Source organism: Bufo gargarizans, chromosome 1 (assembly GCF_014858855.1).
Source record: "Bufo gargarizans isolate SCDJY-AF-19 chromosome 1, ASM1485885v1, whole genome shotgun sequence".
In the NCBI taxonomy this organism is placed as follows: Eukaryota; Metazoa; Chordata; class Amphibia; order Anura; family Bufonidae; genus Bufo; species Bufo gargarizans.
Window position 1 is genome coordinate 220,861,019 of NC_058080.1, and position 26,077 is coordinate 220,887,095.

The 26,077-nt window shown below is 45.2% G+C and overlaps 1 protein-coding gene across 1 annotated transcript in view; it reads right to left on the minus strand.

Moving 5' to 3' along the window:
- The window catches only part of ANK2 (ankyrin 2), a 524,175-nt gene extending 499,830 nt beyond the window's left edge, over positions 1-24,345 (minus strand). The window contains exon 1 of the mRNA XM_044301490.1: positions 24,069-24,345. Coding sequence (XP_044157425.1) covers positions 24,069-24,143 — 75 coding nt within the window. The 5' untranslated portion in view covers positions 24,144-24,345. The remainder of the gene's footprint in view (positions 1-24,068) is intronic.
- Between the last annotated feature and the right edge of the window lie 1,732 nt (positions 24,346-26,077).

A 26,077-nucleotide genomic window follows, 5' to 3' on the forward strand; every position in this document is an offset into this window, starting at 1 on the left:
AGTACCCTTGGCAACAGGCCCCCCAACCGGAAGGACTTGCGTCGGTGGTAAGGGTAACAAAGTCTTGTTGGAACCAAGGGAGCCCCTGGGACAGGTTTACGGGGTTCAGCCACCAGTGAAGGGACTGGATCACTTGGGGGGTGAGTGTGAAAGGTGTATCTAATGGGCGGAGGGAACCCTGCCACTCCTTCAGAATTTGCCACTGTAGGGGTCTGGAGTGAAGATGGCTCCAACTGACCGCTGGTATAGTGGAGGTCATTCTGCCCAAGACCGCCATTGCTTGTCTGATAGTAGGGTTCTCTGCCGATATCAGGGACTGAACCTGTTGTATTAATCTCTGAATCTTGTCCTGGGGTAGAATACAGAGTAGTTTCTTTGAGTCCAGTATCATACCTAAAAAGATACAAACTTGGGAAGGTATTAAATGGGATTTTTCTCCGTTTATTTGCCAGCCGAGGTCTTCTAGGATCTGCACTACTTTTTTGAGGTGTGCTTCTAGAATGGATTTTGACTCTGCTACCACCAGGAGATCGTCTAGGTAAGGAATTAGTAAAATGTCTTTTTCCCTTACATGAGCCATGACTTCTGCCATGACTTTCGTGAAAAGTCTGGGAGCTTGAGAAATCCCAAAGGGAAGGGCTGTGTATTGTAAGTGCTGGATGTGACTTCCTATAGAAACCGCGACTCTGAGGAATTTTTGACAGTCTAGCCGAATGGGAATGTGGTAGTACGCATCTCTTACGTCTATCGTAGCCATGAAGCAGCCCCTGAATAGATGTTTTATGACTGATTGGATCGACTCCATTCTGAATTTTTTTGTAAGAGAGGAATTGATTTAAATCCTTTAGATTTATAATAGTTCTGAATGTTCCATCCGGTTTGGGGACCAGAAAAAGGGAGGAGTAAAAACCCTCGCCCTTCTCTGCCTCCGGCACAGGAATTAGAAAATTTTTCCGAAGTAGGGATGCAATCTCTTGTTGTAAGGCTAGATTTTTCCCCGGGTTTCCTAGAAAATTCGTGATTTTGAATCTGTCCGGTGGGCGGGAGACAAACTCTAGACAAAACCCTTCCTTTATAACGCCTAAAATCCAGGGACTTGAGGAGATTTTTTCCCAGGTGTAGAGGAAGAGAGAAAGTCTGCCCCCCACGGGAGAGAAACCGTCATTGCTGTGATGGTTTAGAGGTTGAGGAGGATTGGGAACTGAAGAGAAACCCCTTGCTTTTCCTATTCTTGTTGTCAGCTCTGAAGTCTTTCCTCTGCCCCCTAAAAAAATCCTTCTTGTTTTTGCGAAAAAACCGTTGTTTTTTCGGGGGTCTGGAGACAGGGAATCCTTTTTTATTGTCCGAGGCTTTATCCAAAAGGTCGTCTAAGACGGATCCAAAAAGATAATCGCCCTGACAAGGAATTGCACAAAGCTTATTTTTAGATCCCGTGTCTCCCGACCAACCTTTTAGCCAAATAGCTCGTCTGGCTGAATTTGAAAGAGCAGCTGACCTAGTATTTAATTTTAAAGCATCTGCTGATGCGTCAGAAATAAAGTCTACTGCTTTAAGTAGAGTGGAGAAAACGGCTAACAATTGATCTCTCGGGGTCTTGTTCTGAATGTGAGATTCCAATTCTTCTAGCCATAATTTCAGAGACCTAGCAGTGGATGTGGCGGCAATATTTGGTTTGAACGCTTGAGCTGAGGTCTCCCAAACTTTTTTTAGGTAAACCTCTGCTCGCTTATCCATAGGGTCTTTAAGAGAACCCAAGTCCTCAAACGGAAGGGCCGATTTTTTTGAAATTTTTGCAACAGGTGCATCCAATTTAGGAGGTCTGTCCCAGTTTACTGAGTCTGCCTCGTCAAAGGGATATTTCCTTTTTACATTTTTTGGCACAAAAAATTTTTTATCGGGTCTTTTCCATTCCTTCTGTATTAAAAACTTTATATTCTCGTTAACGGGAAATACTCTAGATTTTTTCTGCCCGAGATCACCAAACATTATATCCTGAACGGATCTTGGGTCTTTGGGTTAGTCTACTTTCATAGTCGCACGAACTGCTTTTAGTAAAGCTTCCGTATCATCGGGGGAAAAAGGTGGCCTGCCCTTGGATTCTTCATCCTGGGACGAGTCTGGGCTATCTAGGATTTCTCCCGTATCACTATCCTCTAAGGGATCTGAGTCAGATCTATTAGCCGTGCTTGATCTGGTTCCCAGGGAGGTAGAGGCTACAGCGGGAAAGCTGTTTTTGAAATCTTTCAGGGAATCCGAGACCTCCGTCTTCACCATCTCCCTAATACTCTGTAGAAGGGATGGGGACTCCTCCTCCACTAGTTTCTCAATACAACTTTGACATAGCTTTTTCAACCAAGAGGGGGCCAGTTTCTTTTTACAGACGGCACACTCCTTCCCTCTGGTCTTTGAAATTGCCTTTCTAGGGCCCTCTTTTGTAGTCTAAATGCAGGAAGAAAAAAAGAGGGAAAGGAGATTTAGCCTAAAAAATGAAATAAATAGTGGGGAATGATCCCCCTTACCCCACCAGGAGTACCGGTCTGATCTCATGACCCTCCTGTTGATCGGCGCGTTGGGCACTCTCCTCCTCCATACTGCTGTGGGATAGAGAGTGACTCCCCGGATCCAAAGGAAATCTGGCTTCCTGTAAGGCTGGCTGGCTGGGCTGCTGCTGACCGTGCGCCTGTGGGTCCAATCTCCTCGGTCGGGTCCTGCTGGAAACCCTCTGCGGCCTAAGTAGGAGAAGGCACTTCCTACTTCCGGAACGCACGCTACGTGCGTTCCAAAAACCGGAAGTCTCTACCGAGACCCGGATCTCGCTGGGATCGCGAGATTTTGGTTCCCCCTGCGCGAGGCGAGAAGAAGGCCCCGGCCCGCCTGAGCACTGTCAGGAAGGACCGGCGTGCCGAACGCACCTCTCGGTGAGCCCGGGACTGCAGAGTATCGCCAGCGCAGCGTAAGCCAGACCCCAGCAGCAGACACCAGACTCCGGCCGGCGGCTCCTAGAGGAGACTTATGCCGGAACAGGTAACCCCACTTAGAAAAATTCCTCCGGGGCCCTGCAGCCTAGCTTTCTCTCCTCTTCTCCACGAACAGTCTTCTGTCTAGGACAGGAAACAGGAACTGGTGGTCTCGGGGCCATGCTCCTCCTTATGAGCTCTCCACGGAAGTTCCTGTTTCCTGTCCTGGATGGAGGCGGTCTCTCAAGGGTGCTGTCATGGGCGAAAGGGAAATATCCATTATCTATTAGATTGCTTATTTTTGGAGAGTTTTAACCTACCTCTCTCCTTATTGATCTATTAGCTGAATTATTGTATCTTCCTTGGAAAAGGTAAAACTTTATCCATTTTTGGACTCATTTTGGTTCTTTGCATTTATATTTGGACCATTTGTTATTTTGTTATTCTTTTTCTTTTTTTGGATCATATTGGATTAAAGGGGTTGTCCAGGCTCTCCCATATTGATGACCTATCCCCAGGATAGTATAAACAACAGTTGTAGAGCAGCACTCACGGACCTTAAGACCACACTGGAATGCAACAGCCAAGCCACGACCGCAGATCCTCAGCAGTCCAACGTATAGTGTACAAAAGGAGGCCATGGCAGCATCTTCAGCGAGTTCTTTATTGGACAAGCTTCACAGAATGTGTGCAAAAAAAAAAACAGACAGCAATGTTTCGGCTACATGGTAGCCTTTATCAAGGCACACATTCTGTGAAGCTTGTCCAATAAAGAACTCACTGAAGATGCTGCCATGGCCTCCTTTTGTACACTATCCCCAGGATAGGCTATCAATATCAGATCGGCGGGGGTCCGACACCCAGCAGCCCCACCAATAAGCTGTATGAAGAGACGGCGCATGCAGTACACGCGTGCCATCTCCCATCTCTCTTCCTGTTTGCTGCTGCTTTGCCATAGACAGCAGTGGCGAGCAGGAAGAGAGACAGCACGTGAGAACTGCGCGCGCCATTTTCTCATACAGCTGATCTTCCTTGAAGATACTCCTGTTTACTTGGCGGTGAGTTAAAGAAGTAAATGATTTCCCTTGATAATGAAGCATATGCAATGTTAAATACTTTTGTGTTAAAAAGGACACAATGATGAAGCAGAGTTACTGTAAGAGACATAATATAGAGACTCTAAAAGAAAAATGAAGAATGTGATGCGTAACGTTAAAACTCTGGTGTAAACCCAGAGGCTTCAGCTTTGTGGTCATATGTAATAACATTTTTGATCTCTATTTCACATGCTCTTATATATACAGAATACATGAGGTTGTCTCATAGTAGCCTCCTTGCCGCTGGTTTCGCGCCATTGACCGGCGCATGCGCAGTAGCTACAGTGCTCACATGCTCTTATATATACAGAATTCATGAGGTTGTCTCATAGTAGCCTCCTTTGATACCAAGGGAGCTTTTTACCGTAAAACCCGCTACCTGCCCCTAGGCTGCTCTGGACGTAAGGCAGCCATGTATGCATATACAATATATCTACTGCATATACACGTCTGGCATGGTGTATGATAGTTTCACAGTAAATGTGCACTGATGGGAAAACACACTGATCTGCATTGTAAGCCTGGAAACAGCATGTGTATTTAGGGGAACCTGCAGAGCGAGTCAGTTTTTGCCAGAACAATCACATTCCACTTGTGTAACAAGCTAAAAACACTTAATTAAAGGTTTAGAGGAACTTAGAATAACCTATTTCTCTGCAGCATAGCAAATTGTAATCTGTGGTGGTAAAGAGTTTCTCCTGTGAAATACCTTCACGGCACCTCAATCTAATAAACTATAAACAGCTGATATTGGCACAGGTATCATGCCAATGCAAGATCTTACTAATAACATGCAAAAGTTAAAGGGGTTTTCCAGGACCTAAACAATCTCCTGCTCCAAGCTGCGGAGTCGGAGTCAGAGCTTTGGCTTACTGACTCCACAGCCCTGGCTCCAAATACTTGGACCTATCACTGTTTGGCAAATGCGGATGCAGTTAACCAAGGGACCATGATCCTGCACCCAGTGCTCAAAGGGGAATCTGAGCAGTAAGGAATACACCATATTGAGCATTAAGTGCTGGGGATTGCCCCCATGGCCTCATCTACATATTGGTGGCCAGAACTACCGGCCCTGATAATTCGAGAATGCAGGGGGGGGGGGGGGGGGTTGGCAGAAAAAAGAAATGTGGATTTTAACAAGTCCTCTTGATGCACACAATGGCTACAACAGGCTAAAGCCGAACGTCACATGCTCAATAGATGTACAGGCTATTCTGGCCCCTGGTACATGACATCAGTAATGACATTCCATATCGGACCCAAGGGATGATGGGAGGCGTGTATAGCACACCAGCAGAAATACAAGTACAAGAAATAGCAGTATCACATGGCCTGTGACTGAATCTACAAATACAGACACTAACAAAAACTTATGAATATTAGAAAGTTGCTTACATTTTCCTCCCTGCCTTCCAGGAGCCATTTTTCTGCTCACATAGCCAAATGTTTTTTTATGGTCCAAATTTAATTTGTAATGGCACAACTTAATATCCCATATCAAAATTTCTAAATGGGGTGGAATTGGATAAAAATCACATTTTTGTCATGGTTTTATGGATCCCTTTTTCCAGTGTACCCTATGAAGTAAAACTGGCATGTTAAAGGGTTTCTGTCACCTGAAAAATGTGTATTAAGCTGGCTGACATTAGCAATGTGCTAATGTCAGCTGAACATAACTATATTAGTGCCATCTCACTGCCTGCCGCCGTTATTGAGAAAAACTAACTTTTATAATATGCTGATTAGCCTCGAGTAGCAGGGGGCGTTGCCCCTGCTCCTAGAGGCTCCGTTCTCCCACCTCTGGCCACGCCCTGCTACACTAGATTGACAGGGCCAGGCAGCCTTTAAATTCATTCTGAGGGTCAGTACAATTAAAGAGATAATACATTTTTATACATTTAAAAAATAATAAAACGCTGAAAGAAAGTTTCTGGCATTGCCATATTCTAACATCGGTAACTTTTTGTATGAAGCCATGCAAGAGCTCTATTTTTGTTGGGTGATATGTAGTTTTTCTAGAAAACTTTTTGGGGTATGTGTACATTTTTTATCCTTTTTATTTTTTTGGGGAAGGTGGAGCAATCAAAAAAACTTGATATTGTCATGCCCTGCTCTGACATGTGCCGAGGTCTGCCAGATTAGCAGCACGTGTGTGGTTTGTTGTGTTGTTTAGGAGTCGTGCTAAATCCGCCTCCCTTCAGGTGCACTGGGTGGGGTCGTTGGTTTAAATTACTCTCACTCCCAGTGTTCCGTGCGGGTTATAGCTTCTGTCTGGCTTTGGAAACAAGGAAGAAAGGTTTGGCTGTTCCTGCTCAGATAAGATAAGTTGGTTTCTGATTTCTTGTTGTTTGCTGTCTTGGCTGTTTGAGTTACGTCTGTCCCCTCCAGGTTCTGTGGGAACAGGCTGTCCCTTTTTCCCTTTCACTATCTCAGGCACGAGGACACATTATTCCCACCTTAAGGGTCTGAATGTGGGCATAGCAGTATAGGGAGAGCTGTTAGGGATTTGCTAGGAGGTGACCTTATCCCGAGCTTCTCGCCTAGATACTTGCTGGTTTATTTATCTGTGTATCTGTTATCCTGTCCGCCGTGACTGATATGGCATTTTAGATTTTGTTCCGTTATGCCATTTATCATATAGATTAAATATTTTTAATAGTTCAAGCATTTTTGGACGTAGCTATACCAATTATCTTCGTTATTTATTATTTTAATTTGTAAAATAGGTAAAAGGGGTTATTTAAATATTTAATTTTTTTTTTATAGTTTTCATTTTTTTTTTACTTTTCCTTAGTATTATTTTTAGTCCCTTATTAGTTCGCTTATACCATAGATTGCCACCGTTTACCATTGCAGTCTATGAGAAAATTACTGAATTCTTATTAAGCTGTAAAACAGGCAGGGCTTAATAGGACCTTTATTATGGCAGGCCTTGGACCCTTCAGGGAGACCCATATCAACCAAGTGGCTCCCGAGATCTTATTGCAGTGAATTGTTTGGTCAAAGGGAGTACCCTGTTCCCAGTAAATACCTGATCAGATGCTGTGGTTGAATCTGAAGGATTGAAAGTCTGTAATTGGATTGGTCTCCAATATTGCGCTCAGTCGGATATGGTGCCAACTCAGTTCCTGAGCGGGTGCCATCTTTATAGACCCAACGTTTGCCATACATGTATTGCAAATTTCAGGAAAGGGTTAGACTAAAAAGAGTTAAAAAAATAAAAATAAAGTGAGAGGTAGTCTGTCAGTAACTTTGAACTGTAACAAAACAAGATAGGGGCCAAACAGCAGGACAAATATATCTACTGCCCAGCTTCTATTACCAGGAGTAGTGTCAATAAAAAGTTTTATTCTACTAAGCACTTTTCCTGCAAGTGCTCTGTAGGTGGTGATTCACTGTGAAGAGCACTCTGTGTGGACCAACTTGACAACATTTCCCCTCTGCTCTGAGTGAGAGCTGTAGTGGTCTCCTGGTTAAATGCTACAGCTGTCGATCAGAGCAGAGGGGAAAGGTTGTGAGAGGTAGCAAAATCTGGAGGAATCAAAGTGCATATTCACACTGCTTCTGGTAATAAAATCTCTGCAAAATGTCTGTTTGTGCTGCTCTCCCTGGCCCCTTTCTAATAGGGCAGTTTTCAAATAAAAAGCAATTTTCCATCATCAAAACTGATGACAGGCTCCCATTACCATAAAAAAGAATACATGAACGATACTTTTGAAATTTCCAATGGTAAATAAAAAATAATATCAATCAAGTAAGTAGTAACTCAGACTCCTTCGACAACCAACCACAAAGATGCAGTAGTACTCTGCACTCCTCCCACCTCGCCAATGCTAGGCGATAGAGCTGCTGTGGCTGATGCCCAGCTAGAATTAGGCATGGGTACCATTAATTAGATATGAATCTGTGCATGATACTCGCTTGGCATTGTATTACTGCCTTGGCAACTGTATTGCCCACTGTGAACTTGCATGTCTCTACAATCAGTGTGAGATCGGAAAGGAAATTATGCCTTGACAACCCATTCATAAGCATTAGATATCACATTTTATGCTACATTAGTTTTTTTCATATACTTAAAGGGACATATTTGGACATATTTAAAGGGTTTGTGTGTATCCTCATCAATATCTGATTGGTGGGGGTCTGACACCCAGCACTCCCACCGATCATCTGGGGTGAGTTTTGGCTGGTGACCTCACATTCATCGGTCACGTGGCCTGGGGCAGCCTCTTCAAACAGCTGACAGATGGGGGTGCTGGGTGTTGGGCCGCCACCAATCAGGTATTGATAATCTATCCTGAGGATAGGTCATCAATATTAAATACCCCTGCATAGAAACTAATAGGTCATATAGATACTTTTCCAAACGTATCCTTCTGACACAGTCAATAACATGGTGTAAAATGACTTTATCTCAAAATAGTGCCTACAGAAACTCCAACTTGTTGCACAAAAAGAAAAGACATTATACAGTAAAAGCTACATCAACATAAAAAGGTAATGTATCTTTAAGGCAGGGTGGATTTTTCCACCCAAAATCCTGTGGCGGGTTTAACTGAAGAAAGGCAGTCACATTTTGCTATGGATTTGCTGCAGTTGTTTTTCTGCAGATTTCACTCCTCACATTGAAAGCAGTGACCCATTAAATTCACCTACTGGGGATTCTAACATGCATACAGTAGGTCAATTTCCATGCAGAAAATATTCAAAGTTTGTATGTGAGAACTGTTAAAATCTCAAATGATGGTACTAAATTACACTATGAATGTTATAGCGCTCATAGAAACTCATATATAGGACCATATGTAATCATTTCCTTCCAAAGCTCAGCTGTTTCTGCTGCAGGCCTCTCCTTCCTCCAAATTCTCTAACAGGGAAGTATTACCTGCCATATGAGATGTACAGTGGAGCTGCAAGCCGGTCACAGTCACTGTTTCTACAAACCTGTTAGCAGGCAGATGCCCTTATAATAAAGAATCTAATTTATGCATGGTAAAGAAAATTCCCTATAAAAAATAAATAAATATATATATATATATATATATATATAACAAATACAAAAAGAAAAAAAAAGGCTCTGTGTCCGAGCCGAAACGTTGCTTCACTGTCCCACATGGGCTATTAAATCACGATTTTCTACTGGATGTGCTGTCCGTTTTCTACTATATATATATATATATATATATATATATAACACACTAATATATGCCCCATCTGAAAGTTTCCCTTTAAGCTCAGGGCGGCACCAAGTGCATGGCTTGCTTCAAGAAATAACCTTGTGGAAATTCCTGCATACTTATTTCTTTAGAAACCAGAACTACAAAAAACGTAAATGCTTTTTTGGAGAATGGCTGATCAATAGAGTGAGGTGCACTTTCTTGCTCCCAATAAATTCAGGACAAAGCCTAGCCAAGCATCCAGCTGATACTCTGTAAAACTTGACAAAAGGAAGGATGGGCAGATAAATGAAAGGATTCCCTTTACTTCAGCCACATATTTCACGCTCTCTACAGTGGTTACTTGTTTTAGCTACACTCCTACAGTGCAATAACTCTGTCCAGCCAGCAAATCACACAAGATCTTAATTGTGGAAAGTCTGAAACTTTTACATAATGCTGAGACTGCATCCTTACACGCACATTACATGAGATTTCTGCAACTGGACTGTAGAAGAGGCACTTTTTCTGCTACAGATAATAGTATTAAATGGTTATAGCCTCCCCATAAAAACCGCTGCAGTGGGCACGTACCTTAGGGCTCATGCACACGAACGTGTGCCGCCAGTGGGGCCGAAGCTGATACATTCAACTTGAATGGGTCCACGATCTGTCCCCACCGCAAAAAAATAAAACATATTCTATTTTGCCGTGCGAAGGCACTAGAACGAAATGCCACGGAAGCACTCCGTAGTGCTTCTGTGGCCTTCCGCTCCATATCTTCCCGATTGCCAGCATACATTCACGTGCATGAGCCCTTACACTTGAACGTCACTGTACGCGTCACCACCACCGTGACGTATGCCTGAAAGATCCCTGAAGATCAATAACCCCTTTAAGGCTGCTTCCCAAGTGATCAGGCTGCAAGTTGGGTATCTGCCAGTCAGAAATTGCCGGAGAATACCTTGAAGGGAAGAGAGAAGAGGTTTTGACCACTCATGTTCTCACATACACAATGCTCAACGAGCCCTGTGTACAGAATAGAGGCGCCTGTAGCACCAGTGTCCCACAATCGGGATTTCATGTTTGGGGGACAAATCATAAAAATTAAAAAATGTAAAAAACATCGAACACCCCCCACTTAGGACTGTTGTCCCCAACAATCATTGTCATAAAGGTTGCCCTGACTTAATTATACTATAATAGACATGTAATACGAATATTATTGGAATAGGATGACAAACGAAAATATAAAAGTACAGTGTATATAATTACCAGAAAAATTTACTAGAATAAAAAAAATATATTTTTCACTATTGTTTTTAAAATGTAAACTTAAATACTATAGAGAAGGAAAAATTATGTTTATGTACAAAATGATAAAATGTGCCGTGGCCGCCGGCCCTGCCCCTTCCCTGACCTTGTCAAGCCCCATTTTTCGTAAAGTGGTGATGCCGGTGGAGAAACAGGACACGCGCAAATTTTTTTTTCATTTTTTTAAAAAGTCACATATGTGAAGTTTGCGACTATTTCACTCCACAAAAGTAGAGTAATGTAATGATAAATCTGGCCATAAGTGTCCAAATTCATCCATCAGACTGCCAGATAAATGTAATTCAACCCCCAGAGAACACGTTTTCACCGCTGTAGAGTACAGTGATTGTGTCTCTACACTATTCCAGCAGGCACATTTGGGGTCATATATGATGTGAAGTATGACACTTTTTGGGGATTTCCGTCTGAATCTGCGACTGTTCCCAGCTTGCGTGGAGCTGAGCGTGGAGTCAACGGGAAAGGGGACCGGCCGGCCGGTCGTATTTATCATTTTTCTACGCCAAATACAGGCGTGACTTAAATCTATGCATCAAGTGCCAGTGGACATGGACTAAGACCGGCGCCTGAATTGCTGGTCTTTGTAAATGTCCCCCGTTGTGCCTTGTGATCTTAGGCTTGGTTGCAGATATCTGCACATTTCTTGTGATAATAGCACTTCCAGAGGCAGTTCTAGAAGCACTTGGGAACTCTGCAGTGAGTGGTGCAACAGAAGATAGGAAATCTTTACACATCACACTCTGAGTTTGTGTGGTCTACAACAGCATGGCTGACGTGACTCATCGATTAAATCCAATCAATTGACCAATGCATGTGTGCTTAAGTTTATGCATCTGTTTGCAAAGAGGAGCAGTGTGAAGCAGTATTTTAGAGAATACAATGGAAATTCTGCACACAGCACCCAAAGATAAGAGACAAGAACTGTGAGCCAGAGGAAAGCAGTGTGAAGATGCATAATCTAGAAATATGCTGGACTGTCTGCAATAAGAGACAAGACATGTAAGGCAGAGGAAAACAGTGTGAAGCTGCATCACCTAGAAATATGCTGCACTGTCTGCGATAAGAGACAAGACATGTGAGGCAGAGGAAAACAGTGTGAAGCTGCATCACCTAGAAATATGCTGGATTGTCTGTGATAAGAGACAAGACATGTGAGTCAGAGGAAAACAGTGTGAAGCTGCATCACCTAGAAACATGCTGGACTGTCTGCGATAAGAGACAAGACATATGTGAGGCAGAGGAAAACAGTGTGAAGCTGCATCACCTAGAAATATGCTGGACTGTCTGCGATAAGAGACAAGACATGTGAGGCAGAGGAAAACAGTGTGAAGCTGCATCACCTAGAAATATGCTGGACTGTCTGCGATAAGAGACAAGACATGTTAGTCAGAGGAAAACAGTGTGAAGCTGCATCACCTAGAAATATGCTGGACTGTCTGCGATAAGAGACAAGACATATGTGAGGCAGAGGAAAACAGTGTGAAGCTGCATCACCTAGAAATATGCTGGACTGTCTGCGATAAGAGACAAGACATGTGAGTCAGAGGAAAACAGTGTGAAGCTGCATCACCTAGAAATATGCTGGACTGTCTGCGACAAGAGACAAGACATGTGAGGCAGAGGAAAACAGTGTGAAGCTGCATCACCTAGAAATATGCTGGACTGTCTGCGATAAGAGACAAGACATGTTAGTCAGAGGAAAACAGTGTGAAGCTGCATCACCTAGAAATATGCTGGACTGTCTGCGACAAGAGACAAGACATGTGAGGCAGAGGAAAACAGTGTGAAGCTGCATCACCTAGAAATATGCTGGACTGTCTGCGATAGGAGACAAGACATGTGAGTCAGAGGAAAACAGTGTGAAGCTGCATCACCTAGAAATATGCTGGACTGTCTGCGATAAGAGACAAGACATGTGAGGCAGAGGAAAACAGTGTGAAGCTGCATCACCTAGAAATATGCTGGACTGTCTGCGATGAGAGACAAAACATGTGAGGCAGAGGAACACAGTGTGAAGCTGCATCACCTAGAAATATGCTGGATTGTCTGCGATAAGAGACAAAACATGTGAGTCAGAGGAAAACAGTGTGAAGCTGCATCACCTAGAAATATGCTGGACTATCTGCGACAAGAGACAAGACATGTGAGGCAGAGGAAAACAGTGTGAAGCTGCATCACCTAGAAATATGCTGGACTGTCTGCGATAGGAGACAAGACATGTGAGTCAGAGGAAAACAGTGTGAAGCTGCATCACTTAGAAATATGCTGGGCCTTCTGCACAAAGTACACATAGACAGGAGAGACAGTTACCGTGAGTCAGGTCAGTTTTATAACTCTTAGGGGTCATGCACACGACCGTCGCCTGCTTTGTGGTCCACAAACTGCGGATCCTCAAAACACAGATACCGGCTGTGAGCGTTCCGTATTTTGCAGAACGTAATGTCCAGGCTATAATAAAACAGTAGGACATGTTATATACTTTTGCAGGTGCCACAGAATGGACATATGGCATATGGTGTGCTGTCCACATCTTTTAGTGAATGGGTCTGCAATGCGACCTGCAAAAAATGTGGATTAGATGCAGACAAAAAATACATTTGTGCATAAGGGACTTGCATTCTGCACTCCAGGTCCCTTAGATAAGGCAGAAATAATATCTTTGGTAGCAATCTGTGCATGGAAAGAATATAGAGAAACCAGGAGTGCTGAGCTCGGTGGGGAGGGAAGGTGTGTAAGAGCTGCCAGGAGTGATTTGACTATAAAGGGGACGGGGCAGAGCTCCGGCGCAGCACGGCAGTGCACGGCGGAAGGCCGCCGGACTAAAAGTACTGCATGTCCGACTTTTTAGTCTGGCGGCCTCTCACCGCGAACTGCTGTGCTGCGCCGGAGCTCCGCTTTATAGTCAATGGGGACGGAGCGACGGAGCGGCGGTCCGGCGGCACGGCAAAATAGCGGCAGGACGGATCCGATAGGGTGAACAGCCTGTCGGATCCGTCCTGCCGCTAGTGTGAAAGTACTCTTAGAGATGCTTGGCTAATCATTTTGTACAAAATTATTTGAGCCCGTCTGCCACACGTCAAGGCGATCTCAGTAAGACAGGAACCTAACACTACGGGCTCATGCACACAACGGTATTGCTTTTTCAGTGTTTTGCAGTCTGTTTTTTACAGATCCGTTGTTCCGTTTTTTGTTTCCGTTGTGTTTCCGTTTCCTTTCCGTTTTTCCGTATGCCATATACAGCATACAGTAATTACATAGAAAAAATTGGGCTGGGCATAACATTTTCAATAGATGGTTCAGCAAAAACAGAACGGATACGAAAGACATATGGATGCATTTCCGTATGTGTTCTGTTTTTTTTGCTGACCCATTGACTTGAATGGAGCCAAGCACCGTGATTTGCGGGCAATAATAGGACATGTTCTATCCTTCAACGGAACGGAAATACTGAAACGGAATGCACACGGAGACACTTCAGTATTTTTTGCTGAACCATTGAAATGAATGGTTCAGTGTATGTTCCGCATACTGAACTCAAAAAACATCCAGTATACTGAGCGCAAAATACTGTTGTGTGCATGAGCCCTATCTTTACCCGTTAAGTGCCATGACAGCAACCATGAAGTTTAGGGGGTGTAGTTCCGCATGCATGCTGGACTACAAGTACCAACATGCATGCTGAGCAAACTAATCTTTATACTCATGCTAATTTAAAATCAGCCTATGAGGCAAACAGGCTGATCAGGAGTGCACGACCAAATAGGAGAGTCAGCCACACCTCCAGCACAAACTGCATGGAAAAAAAGGGGGTCAGTCAGCACATCCCAGTGCGCAGGTGCACGTCGCCATGGCTGAAAACACAACATAGAACAAAACGTACAATGCAAAAGCACTCGGCAAATCACTTCACTGCTGTGATATTTTCTTAGATGCCCTTTAATGTATAGCAGAACACTGCAGCATGCTTCTCACAGTGCTGTATGTATGGATAAAAATGCAGCAGAAGAATATAAGGATAGAGTGCTGTTATACAGATAGTAGAGGACATTCTCAGGCTAGCTTTATCTGCTCCTGATAGAAAAGTGTTGTGGGAAGAGCCTGTGTTAGAGTATTTGGATGTTGGACACAGTCATGCCCCCGGTTGTCAGACATGGCCTCCGTTCCTCATGCTGCTGTATGTGCATGTGACTCTACAGCTGTCTAACCTGCCACTCACATGCAGAATTGGTACAACCTTTACATTACACTGCAAAACCAATGTAGCAATGTGAATTTTCTCTGCACTGTCTATTTCACGCACAAAGCATACCAGTACATTATGTACAGTGAGGAGATTTATCAAAACTGGTGTAAAGGAAAACTGGCCTAGTTGCCCATAGCAACCAATCAGATTGCAGCTTTCATTTTCGCAAGGAGAGCTGAAAAATGAAAGGTGGAATCTGATTGGTTGCTATGGGCAGCTAGGCCAGTTTTCCTTTATCCTAGATACGGTAACTCTGCCTCACTGGGTACTTTGCTGTACGAACAACATATGTATATGTATAAAAGGAGGCCAGAATTTACAATGTCTGATCTGATGGGTCACTTCTTGATAGCTTTTAGGGATGAGCGAAGTGAGCTTCGGATACTAGATCTGAAGTCGCTTAACCCAAAACTTAGAGATCTGTCTCCGTCCAGCATTAAAATGTATGGGCTCCAGCGAGGCAAATTCGGTGAAAAACTTTGGGATTTAATATTTCAACCATTTAAAGCTTGTTTCCCAAAGTCGGCTTCAGTACCGAGGTACCAATCGGTACCAAAGCCGACTTCCGATACCTGTTTTAAAATGGTTTTCCCGGTTAAATAATCAAATGCTGAAGTTATTATGAGGTGATAACTCATTTCACCTCACCGGAGCCCATACATTTTAATGCTGTACAGAGATGGATCTCCGAAGTTGTGAGAGAAGCTCATCCCTAATAGCATCCCCTAAAGCATCATCCAAACGCCACCAGCATATGGTGCTTACACACATAAATCTGGCTAAGGGTCCATTCACACGTCAGTATTTTTACCTTTCCAGATAAACGTTCCTGTTTTTTGCGGATCCGAAAATCTGGATGACATGAGGATGCTTTTAGCATGTCTTCCAGATTTTCAACGGATCCATTGACTAGAATGGGATGACGGAACGCAAAATCGGACAAATAGTAGGACAGGGTATATTTTTTTTCCAGGATCCGAATAACGGAACCCACAGAACGGAACGGAATCACGGAATCGGAGAGCACCATGAGTGCTGTCCGATTATTTGCTGATTCCATTGAAAATGAATGGATCCGCATAACGTTCCGTTTTTAATCGGAACGGATGCGGAACACCAAAACGGACGTGTGAATGGACCCTAAGGCTACTTTCACACCTGTGTTTAGGTGCGGATCCGTCTGGTATCTGCACAGACGGATCCACACCTATAATGCAAACGTTGGTATCCGTCTGCATTAACTCTGTCAAAAAAAAGTCTAAGTGGAAGTCAAACGGATACGTCCTGACTTATATTGAAAGTCAATGGGGGACGGATCCGTTTACAATTGCACCAATATTGTGTCAATGTAAACGGATCCGTCCCCATTGACTTACATTGTAAGTCAGCACGGATCCGTTTGGCTCTGCATCGCCAGGCGGACAACAAAACGCTGCAAGCAGCGTTTTGGTGTCCGCCTCAAGAGCGGAATGGAGGCGGAACGGAGGCAAACTGATGCATTCTGAACGGATCCTTATCTATTCAGAATGCATTGGGGCAAAACTGATCCGTTTGGGGCCGCTTGTGAGAGCCCTGAAATGGATCTAACAGGTGGACCCTGAAACGGCAGTGTGAAAGTAGCCTAAGCTGTAAAAAAAATAAAAAATAAAAATAAAAAAAACCCTGTATAAGCGCCAACAGTTTTGTTTGGTATTTGTGTTTTTTGGCTGTTTTTTGTGGTGTTTTTGTGACATTCTTTGCACAGAGTGATCTAGATTAACTAATGGTAAGCTAGGTCACAGGGATGACCAACCTGAGGCTCTCCAGCTGTTGCAAAACTACAACTCCCAGCATGCCCAGACTGCCTACAGCAGGGCATGGTGGGAGCTATAGTTTTACAGCAGCTGGAGAGCCACAGGTTGGCCATGCCTGAGCTAGGACAAGGGAGCAGGTGAATCCCCCATGGGCCCCTGAACCAGTTGGGCCCCTAGTCCCCCCAACCCCTCCAGAAATGGTACATGGAACAGTCCACTGACTGCACTACACACAGATATTCAGTGTAAGGCATCTCAACCAGCCTAAGTGATCAATAAAACTGGCTAGATTATTTAACAAAGTAATAACCAGTGGCATCGGGTGGCTGAGATGAGGCAGGGTCTCCAGGACGGAACGTCTGAGACACAGGATAGGTAGTGGGCTACTACTGAAAAGAAATGTGCGTTGGTGCAGTTTTTGAGATTTGCAGGTAGCTCTACATTGGGACCTAATATTACTTTTACTGGTGGGTCCTAGGCATATCCACCAGAAGGAATAATTAACTATACAGGGGTTATCCCATAACTAATATAGAAAACGAAAATCGCATAGTACATGTCAATCTGTTTCTAACAAAGCTAGAACCAGCCCTGTACCTCATATGGATCCAGAGATCTCCCCATTAGGCCTCTTTCACACGGGCGTCAGTTTTTTTGCCCGGATAAGAGGCGGGTGCGTTGCGGGAAAATGCACGATTTTTCCGCGCGAGTACAAAACATTGTAATGCGTTTTGCACTCGCGTGAGAAAAATAGCGCATGTTTGGTACCCAAACCCGAACTTCTTCACAGAAGTTCGGGCTTGGGATTGATGTCAGATCACATGCTCCAATCACATGCTCCATCACCGTGGTGATGGAGCATGTGATCTGATGTCATCAAAGGTCCTTTACCTGTATTTAATGCTCACCACAGGTCCTGCTCAACAAAGGAGACAGAAGGAGATGCCGGGCTTCGCGATCAAGTGGATTAAGGTGAGTTAAATTATTTTTATTTATTTTTTAACACCTCCAGCGCTGTTTTACTATGCATTCTGTATTCAGAATGCTATTATTTTCCCTTATAACCATGTTATAAGGGAAAATAATAAGGATCGGGTCTCCATCCCGATCGTTTCCTAGCAACCGTGCGTGAAAATCGCACCACTTGCTTGCGGATGCTATGCGATTTTAACGCACCCCATTCACTTCTATGGGGCCTGCGTCGCGTGAAAATCGCACAATATAGAGCAGGGCTGGCCAACCTGCGGCTCTCCAGCTGTTGCAAAACTACAACTCCCAGCATGCCTAGACTGCTTACAGCTATCAGCCTACAGCAGGGCATGGTGGGAATTGTAGTTTTACAACAGCTGGAGAGCCGCAGGTTGGCCAGCCCTGATATAGAGCATGCTGCGATTTTCACTCAACGCACAAGTGATGCGTGAAAATCACTGCTCATGTGCACAGCCCCATAGAAATGAATGGGTCAGGATTCAGTGCGGGTGCAATACGTTCACCGCACGCATCGCACCCGCACGGAAAACTCGCCCGTGTGAAAGGGTCCTTAGGCCTCCTGCACACAAAAAAAACAAAAAACTGTTTCCTATTAATTTCAATGGATCCGCAAAAAGAACAGAAGGCACTCCGTATGCCTTCCGTTTCCGTATTTTCGTTCCGTTCAAACATAGAACATGTCCTATTATTGCCCGCAAATCACGTTCCGTGGCTCCACTCAAGTCAATGGGTCTGCAAAAAAAAACGGAATGCATACGGAATGCATCCGTATGTCTTCCGTATCTATTCCGTTTTTGCTGAACCATCTATTGAAAATTTTATGCCTAACCCAAATTTTTTTATGTACTTACTGTTTAAACATTATTGTATGCTTCCGTTTCCGATCCGCAAAAAATGGATCACAAATGGAAACCAAACGGAAAAACGGAACGGCAAAATGGAACGGAAACACTACTGAAAAAACGGATCAGTTTAAAAGGGTAGATCACAGTAGATCAGGCTGGTTGCAGATGTACGTCCAGTGATGTTAAATTGGTGGACATTGAAATAGGGAGAAGAACAAACAGCCGATGGCACATACAGATTTCGTTGTAGATTTGCCCCAGATTTAACCCTTTACACTGCGCACACACACGCTGCAGATTTTAAAGACTTCAGTTCAATTTACATGTGAGAAATTTCCACATCAGGTAGATGAAATTTTCTAAATCTCATCTACTTAGCTTGTACTGTACCATCCTTCGGATATGCCGCATAAACATCGGCGCTGCAAATCCCCACCCAATATGCAAAGCATGCAAGTACCCTAGGTCCTTCCTTTAAATTTCCTATTCCTTTGCAATCCACTCCTGGTTTTGATAAACTGTGACAAAAACTTCAGAGTTTTTCCAACAAGCTGTGTGTGAATCCATCCTAAATCTCCACGTGAACACTCTTACTTAGGGTACGAACACGCGGCGCGGTCGTGATGCGGTCATGATGCAATTAGAAAACGCAGCATCTCACTTCCCAATAGAAGTCAATGAGATAACAGGTTTCTGAGATAGACCTGGCACTTTCAAAGTTGTGATCACTGCACCTGATTTCCACAGGGTTGGCCACACGTAAAACATGTCCCCCTGCTTGCAGCTGCTGACCGCATGGGGCATACAACTGAGCAGCCTCTTGCGGTATATGTTCCAAAAATTTTACCACGTGTCACTATTTGAAGTTAATCAGAATGCTAAAGAACCACAAAAATTCACAACAGTTCAAACAACAATCCATAAACGATCGCAGACAAAAAAACGTACCCTAAATGCATGATTCTGAATGCGCATTCATTCCCTAAGCACATCATGACCACATCACGACCACGCCGCGTGGTCGTACCCTTACATTCACGGGCTCCAAACCTGCACATACCTAGTCGGGCTCTCATCTGAGAAGTGCATAAACTTGTACCCAGACTAGGTAATGCTCTGGGTCTCCTTCCCTTTTCACCCCCTGCGCAGCCGCACCGTAGCCACGTGCTGTGAATGAAAATGCAGGTTGGGTCTATTCAAGTGAATAGTGCCAGATGCAGTTCCTTGCACAGCGAGAGGGGGCGTAACATCACTGTGTAAACTATGGTTGTTTACACTTTATTCTTGGCCACCTGCACTGTGCAAGCGCAACAACTGCTGCTAGATTGCTGAGGCAGCTGAATCCCTTTACGAAAAGCATTATACAGGGATGTACCAGAAGGAAGAAAATAACAGATGGGAAGCACATCCACTTAGGCCTCCTGCACACGAACGTGTGCACCCCTGTGGCAATGCACGAGCACAGTCCGTGGGGCAGCTGTAGCGGATCGCGAACCCATTCACTTTAATGGGTCCTCGATCCGGCCGTTCCGCAAAAAGATAGGACATGTTCTATCTTTTTGCGGAACGGAAGTACGGGATGAAACCCCACGGAAACACTCCGTGGTGCTTCCGTAGGGTTCCGTTCCATGCTTCCGTTCCGCATCTCCAGATTTGCGGACCCATTGAAGTGAATGGATTCGCATGCTGATGCGGAATTCACGCGGAACGGTGCCCGTGTATTGCGGATCCGCAAATGTGGTCTGCAATACGGCAACGGGACACCCACGGTCGTGTGCAGGAGGCCTTATAAAATTGGTAAGTGGCTTTTGTTCAATTGGGCTAATCAATGAGATGCTAATACCCCCAGTTTGATCCTGGAGTGGGGCAACTGGCCCACTGACTGTACTATGCCACTGGCACTGGTTTTAACAGGGTTGCGGTTTTTAGACCTGTTCAAAAACTATTTACTTGGAATTTTATGTGGCCAATTCTGCAAATTTTGATAAACATGTTACATTTATGACGAAGACTATCATTCTGCAGTGTCTTACATGAGCTCACGTTTTCCAACCCAAAAACCTATTTTCGCATTGGTTTATAACATCCAGTATCTGTAGTGTGTATATTGCCCTGCCACTTATCTAAAGAGAAATGCCGTCAGCACCAGTGATGGCCAGTTCGGCGTGTTTGCCCACGAACACATGCGGGCTGCCATCTTAACTCACAAGTCCAGCGAGGCACAGGTAAGCCCTTACCTGTGCCTGTGCTGGGAGCCGGGCTGAAACAAATGTGGTCACCGGGAGCAGGCAGTTCCGAGAACAGCCCGATGAAGGCCCCCGGCAGCTGTTCTTGGAACTGCCTGCTCCCGATGACCACATTTGTTTCAGACCGGCTCGCAGCACAGGCACAGGTAAGGGCTTACCTGTGCCTCGCCGGACTGGTGAGAAAAGATGGCAGCCCGCATGTGTTAGCTGGCGAACACAGCGAACAGGCCATCACTGGTCAGCACTGCTTGGAAATGTTGCAGCCGTTAATACCTATGTAATAAATATAACATAACAGTGCCCCTATAGGACTCCACATGGGTCCCCGGGGAAAATTATCACTGGCTCTATACTGGGACACAAAAGTTGGATTTTTTTTCAGAACTTCAAAAAGTTTTGACTTTTGCAATTTTTAGAGTAGACGAGCCACCTGTGGATAAGGCCTCTTTCACACGTCTGTGTCCATGATGACATCCATGACAAGATGGTCTGTTGTTCATCCGTGAAGATGTCTGTGAAGGATCCGTGTTTGGTCCATGTTTCCGTGTGTCATCTATATTCCACATACACCGCAAGGCTGAAAATTAGTTTCCAGAGCATCTCCTACCAACAGTCCATCCGTGTTGCATCCATGGTTTTCACAGACCCATAGACTATAGTGTGTGTGTGTGAAGGATCCATAATCGTGGACGAAAACAGGGCCTGCTTCAGTGGTGTCAGCACAGACCCATGGTCTGTGGAAAACCACTGATGTGTGAATACACACCGTAAAGTCAATGGATATGTGAGCGGTCCGTGGAGACAACGCACAGCACACAGCCGTGATTCACTGGCATGTGAAAGAGGCCTATATATTCGGCGCATTACACTCCAGCACCATTCGGGTTTAGGGCTCATTCAGACAGCTGTAGTGTTTTGCGTTCCACAAATTGCAGATCCACAAAACACAGATACTGTCTACGCGCGTTCCGCATGTTGCAGACCGCACATGGCTGGCACTATGATAAAAACGACTATTCTTGTCTATCTTGCGATATGTTTCTTGCGGGGCTAGGGATGCGGTGAGCTGTCAGCATCTTTTGGAGCCCTATTGAAATGAATGAGTCCGCACCCATTCCATAAAATTGCGGAACGGATGCGGACCCCTTCATATGGTCGTTTGAATGAGCCCTTAGACACCAGTGTATGAGACACCAGTCTAAATAAGCCCCCATGCACACAACCGTATGTATATTGTGGCCTGCAAAACACGGATCTGCAAAATATGGATGATGTCTGTGTGATGTCCGTGTTGCATCCGTTTTTATGCGACCCACTGACTTCCACGTGCTTTCCGCATCTGTATTTCCTATTCTTGGCCGCCAAATGCATTCACGGATCCAAGTCAATGGGTCAGCAAAAATAAAAGGATGCAATACGGACATCAAATGGATGTCATACGTATTTTGCGGATCTGTATTTTGCACGGTCGTGTGCATAAGGCCTAACCCTTAAGTGCTTCTGCTGTCTTACCTGCTAGGCATGTCTACAACCTCTGCACGCCCTTTTGATAGTAATGATACCACGGCTATTCCTCAATAGTCCAATGACTATTTCAAATTTTTCCTATGTTCAATCATAAAAAAAAAAGAAATCAGAAGTTATAATTTTCAAATATATTTTGGTATAATAATGCTTCGCACCCATGACTGAGATACAGATCCAGTTTATAAAAATGAGATCTCCATTGCAGGGTGGGTCTTGTGGCGGATGATGCGCTGTACTTATGTCACCAGAACGTATAGGGTTGTTTTTGTATTTATGATCCCTGGGCATGACAAAATGATTCATTTTAGACAATCTAAACACTACTACTCCTAGTATCATCATCATCATCAGGGCTGCAGATAGACTGCAGGAGCCCGGCCCCTGTAAGAATGGGGGATCAGCCAATGCATAGCATCTACCTATACACACACTATTTTATCCTACACATACTCCCTACTACAGCATGACATCAGAAGATATGGCAGTGACATCATCATCATCAGGGCTGCAGATACACTGCAGGAGCCCGGCCCCTGTAAGAATGGGGGATCGGCCAATGCATAGCATCTACCTATACACACACTATTTTATCCTACACATACTCCCTACTACAGCATGACATCAGAAGATATGGCAGTGACATCATCATCAGGGCTGCAGATACACTGCAGGAGCCCGGCCCCTGTAAGAATGGGGGATCGGCCAATGCATAGCATCTACCTATACACACACTATTTTATCCTACACATACTCCCTACTACAGCATGACATCAGAAGATATGGCAGTGACATCATCATCAGGGCTGCAGATACACTGCAGGAGCCCGGCCCCTGTAAGAATGGGGGATCAGCCAATGCATAGCATCTACCTATACACACACTATTGTATCCTACACATACTCCCTACTACAGCATGACATCAGAAGATATGGCAGTGACATCATTAGCATTCAGGGGTTGAGCTTCCACCCCAGGATTACATTCATTCTAAAGAGAGGTGTAGCTATTCTAGGGGACAAAAGACCAGAGGGGCCCCCTGGCAGCTACATGCCCAGCAGAATGGAGAACAGGGCTGACACATCAGACAGACCGTAGCTGCACCGTCATGACCGGTGACATCACCTTCAGGTTCTCAGAATGGCTGTGACATAAAAGCCAAGCCTAAAAGTCACCCTTTTACAGTACTCCCTAGTAATCTGCTATCGGCTGGCATGGTAATAACGTATCGAGGGGCTGTAGGACATCCAGATGGTCGGGATCCTTGTTCTCCCACCTCTTACTAGGGGTGGACGGGTGCGGTGCATTGATTTTCAATCAGTGGTGTAGACATGGAGGAGACTGCAGTGCTTTTTTCTATATATATATATTTCATGGGAGGAGAAAAGTTTCTTTGGGCACCCGGAGAACCAGCATGGCGAATGCAGTACCCTCACAAAGCCATTAACCTGTTGAGTCCATACAAACATATGGCCCAAATTAGCTGGACTTTAGAAAATGGCGTAAGTGGTAAAATTGTCCCCCATATTAATGTCAGTTGCTGGTATTCATAGCCATAGCGCCAACATTTCTGTGTTACTTAGACACAGGCGTGGCAAGGCAACCCATTTATCAAAGAGATAGGTCATTTTAATTGGCGCACACTACCCACCATGTAACCAGTGGCATGTTCTATAAGTGGCATGTGACCTTCCCACTGATAATCGGCTGTAGGCTCCAGTTCACACATGGATCATGGACCTTACATGTGACTGCATCCTGTCAATGATAAGGAAAGTCACTGCCCTAGTCTAGGAGGAGAGGGGTGCCTCCGGTACAGATGCCACAGGGCACAGCATTACACCCAGACATAGCTATGGCATACAATGTTACATTCACCCACCTGGCGCATCCTGGGTGGCATGAGGGGAGACACACCACCCCCCGGTGTGGAGGCGGCAGAGGTGGGAGAGGCCATGTTCCTGCAGCTCCTGTCCCCTCCCTCCTTCTGTGGCAGGTTTCGGGTGAGAATCCTCGTCAGACCCCTTCTTCATAGGCGGGTGGCGGGCGGGTGGCGGCAGTGCCCGGGCTGCCTGGGTCCGGCAGTCTGCAGTGAGGCGCGGGGGGAGAGTGCTGCTCCTGCTGCTGCTGCTGCTGCTGCTGGGATTATACAGGAGGCTGGGCTGCGGATGAGCTCACCCACTGCTCCACAGCTTCTCTCACTGGCATCGGTGCCAATGTGCACTGGATGGGAAGTCAATGGCAACCAATCGGTTTCTGCACCGGTTCCAATACTCAGAATCCAGCAGATGGTGCTACAACTTTAGGCTTTAAAGGGGTTCTCCAATTTTATGATATTTTACAATTGGTAGGAGTTGAATAGACTGTTTAGAATATAGACCTAGGGTGTAGCCAATCGCCCAAGTGTCCTGGAATGAGCAGATTTTGGGCACTGTCCTTGGTGTCCCTTCCATTTGACCCCATCAGGACTCAGAAGGTTCCAATAATCTTACATATGTGACAGGAGACTGGACCATTGGTGGTGAATTCTTCTGGTTGTGAAGGCTATGGCTGTCCATATATAAAGTGGGTGTGGGGTGCTGGAGGGGTTTGGTGGTTACTAGGGTCCGTCTGTCACTGTATGGGGTCCTCTCCATGATATTGTACAGGTACTTGGAGGCCCTGTAAATGGTGCGCAAATAGGTGTCCGGCAGTAGGAACCATATAACAAAAATTAAAAGGTGCCCCTTACTGTACATTAGGGCTCAGATCTTGTCCTACTCACTCCTTTCCTATATTCTAGGAGTGAATGGAGGCATTATGTTCTGCCCCCTCAAATGCTGATATTGCTGTGATTGGTGATGGAGCATAGGAGAGGGCTATATGTTTGTCCTGGCTGACGAGCCTCTGACTCTGCTCGCAAGCAAGGACTTTTCTTTCTTTTTGTGCTTTTAAGATGTTTGACCCATAGGCGTGCGCAGCCTATTGCATTAGGGTGTGCACCCTAAAGCAGCGCGTGTGTGTGTATGTATGTGTATATATATATATATATATATTATATCATGTATATCACTATATACAAGAGGATGATATACGGTATAACATCTTCTTGTATATAGTGATATAGCGGACCACGCTGATGATATAACCTGGGTAACAGGGCTGGCTCCAGGTTCATGTGGGCAGTTGGGCGATAAAGCATCAGTGGGCCCCCTTGTGGCATTTTGCACAACACACAAGGCAGAAAAACCGAATGTATTATATATGCCTCAGATCAGCCCACAGACCCCCATCAGACCTCAGATCAGCCCCCAACAGAACGCCAATCAGCCCACAGCTCCATCAGACCTCAGATCAGTCTACAGACCCCCACTAAGCCCCCATCAGACCTCAGATCAGCCCAAAGACCCCCACTCAGCCCCCATCAGACCTCAGATTAGCCCAAAGACCCCCACTCAGACCTCAGATCAGCCCACAGACCCCCACTCAGCCCCTATCAGACCTCTGATCAGCCGAAAGACCTGCACTCAGCTCATATCAGACCTCAGATCAGCCCAAAGACCCCCACTCAGCCCCCATCAGACCTTAGATCAGCCCAAAGACCCCCACTCAGCCCCAATCAGACCTCAGATCAGCCCAAAGACCCCCACTCAGCCCCCATCAGACCTCAGATCAGTCCAAAGACCCCCATCAGACCTCAGATCAGCCCACAGACCCCCACTCAGCCCCTATCAGACATCAGATCAGCCCAAAGACCCCCACTCAGCCCCCATCAGACCTCGGATTAGCCCAAAGACCCCCACTCAGCCCCCATCAGACCTCGGATTAGCCCAAAGACCCCCACTCAGCCCCCATCAGACCTTAGATCAGCCCAAAGACCCTCACTAAGCCTCAATCAGAACTCAGATCAGC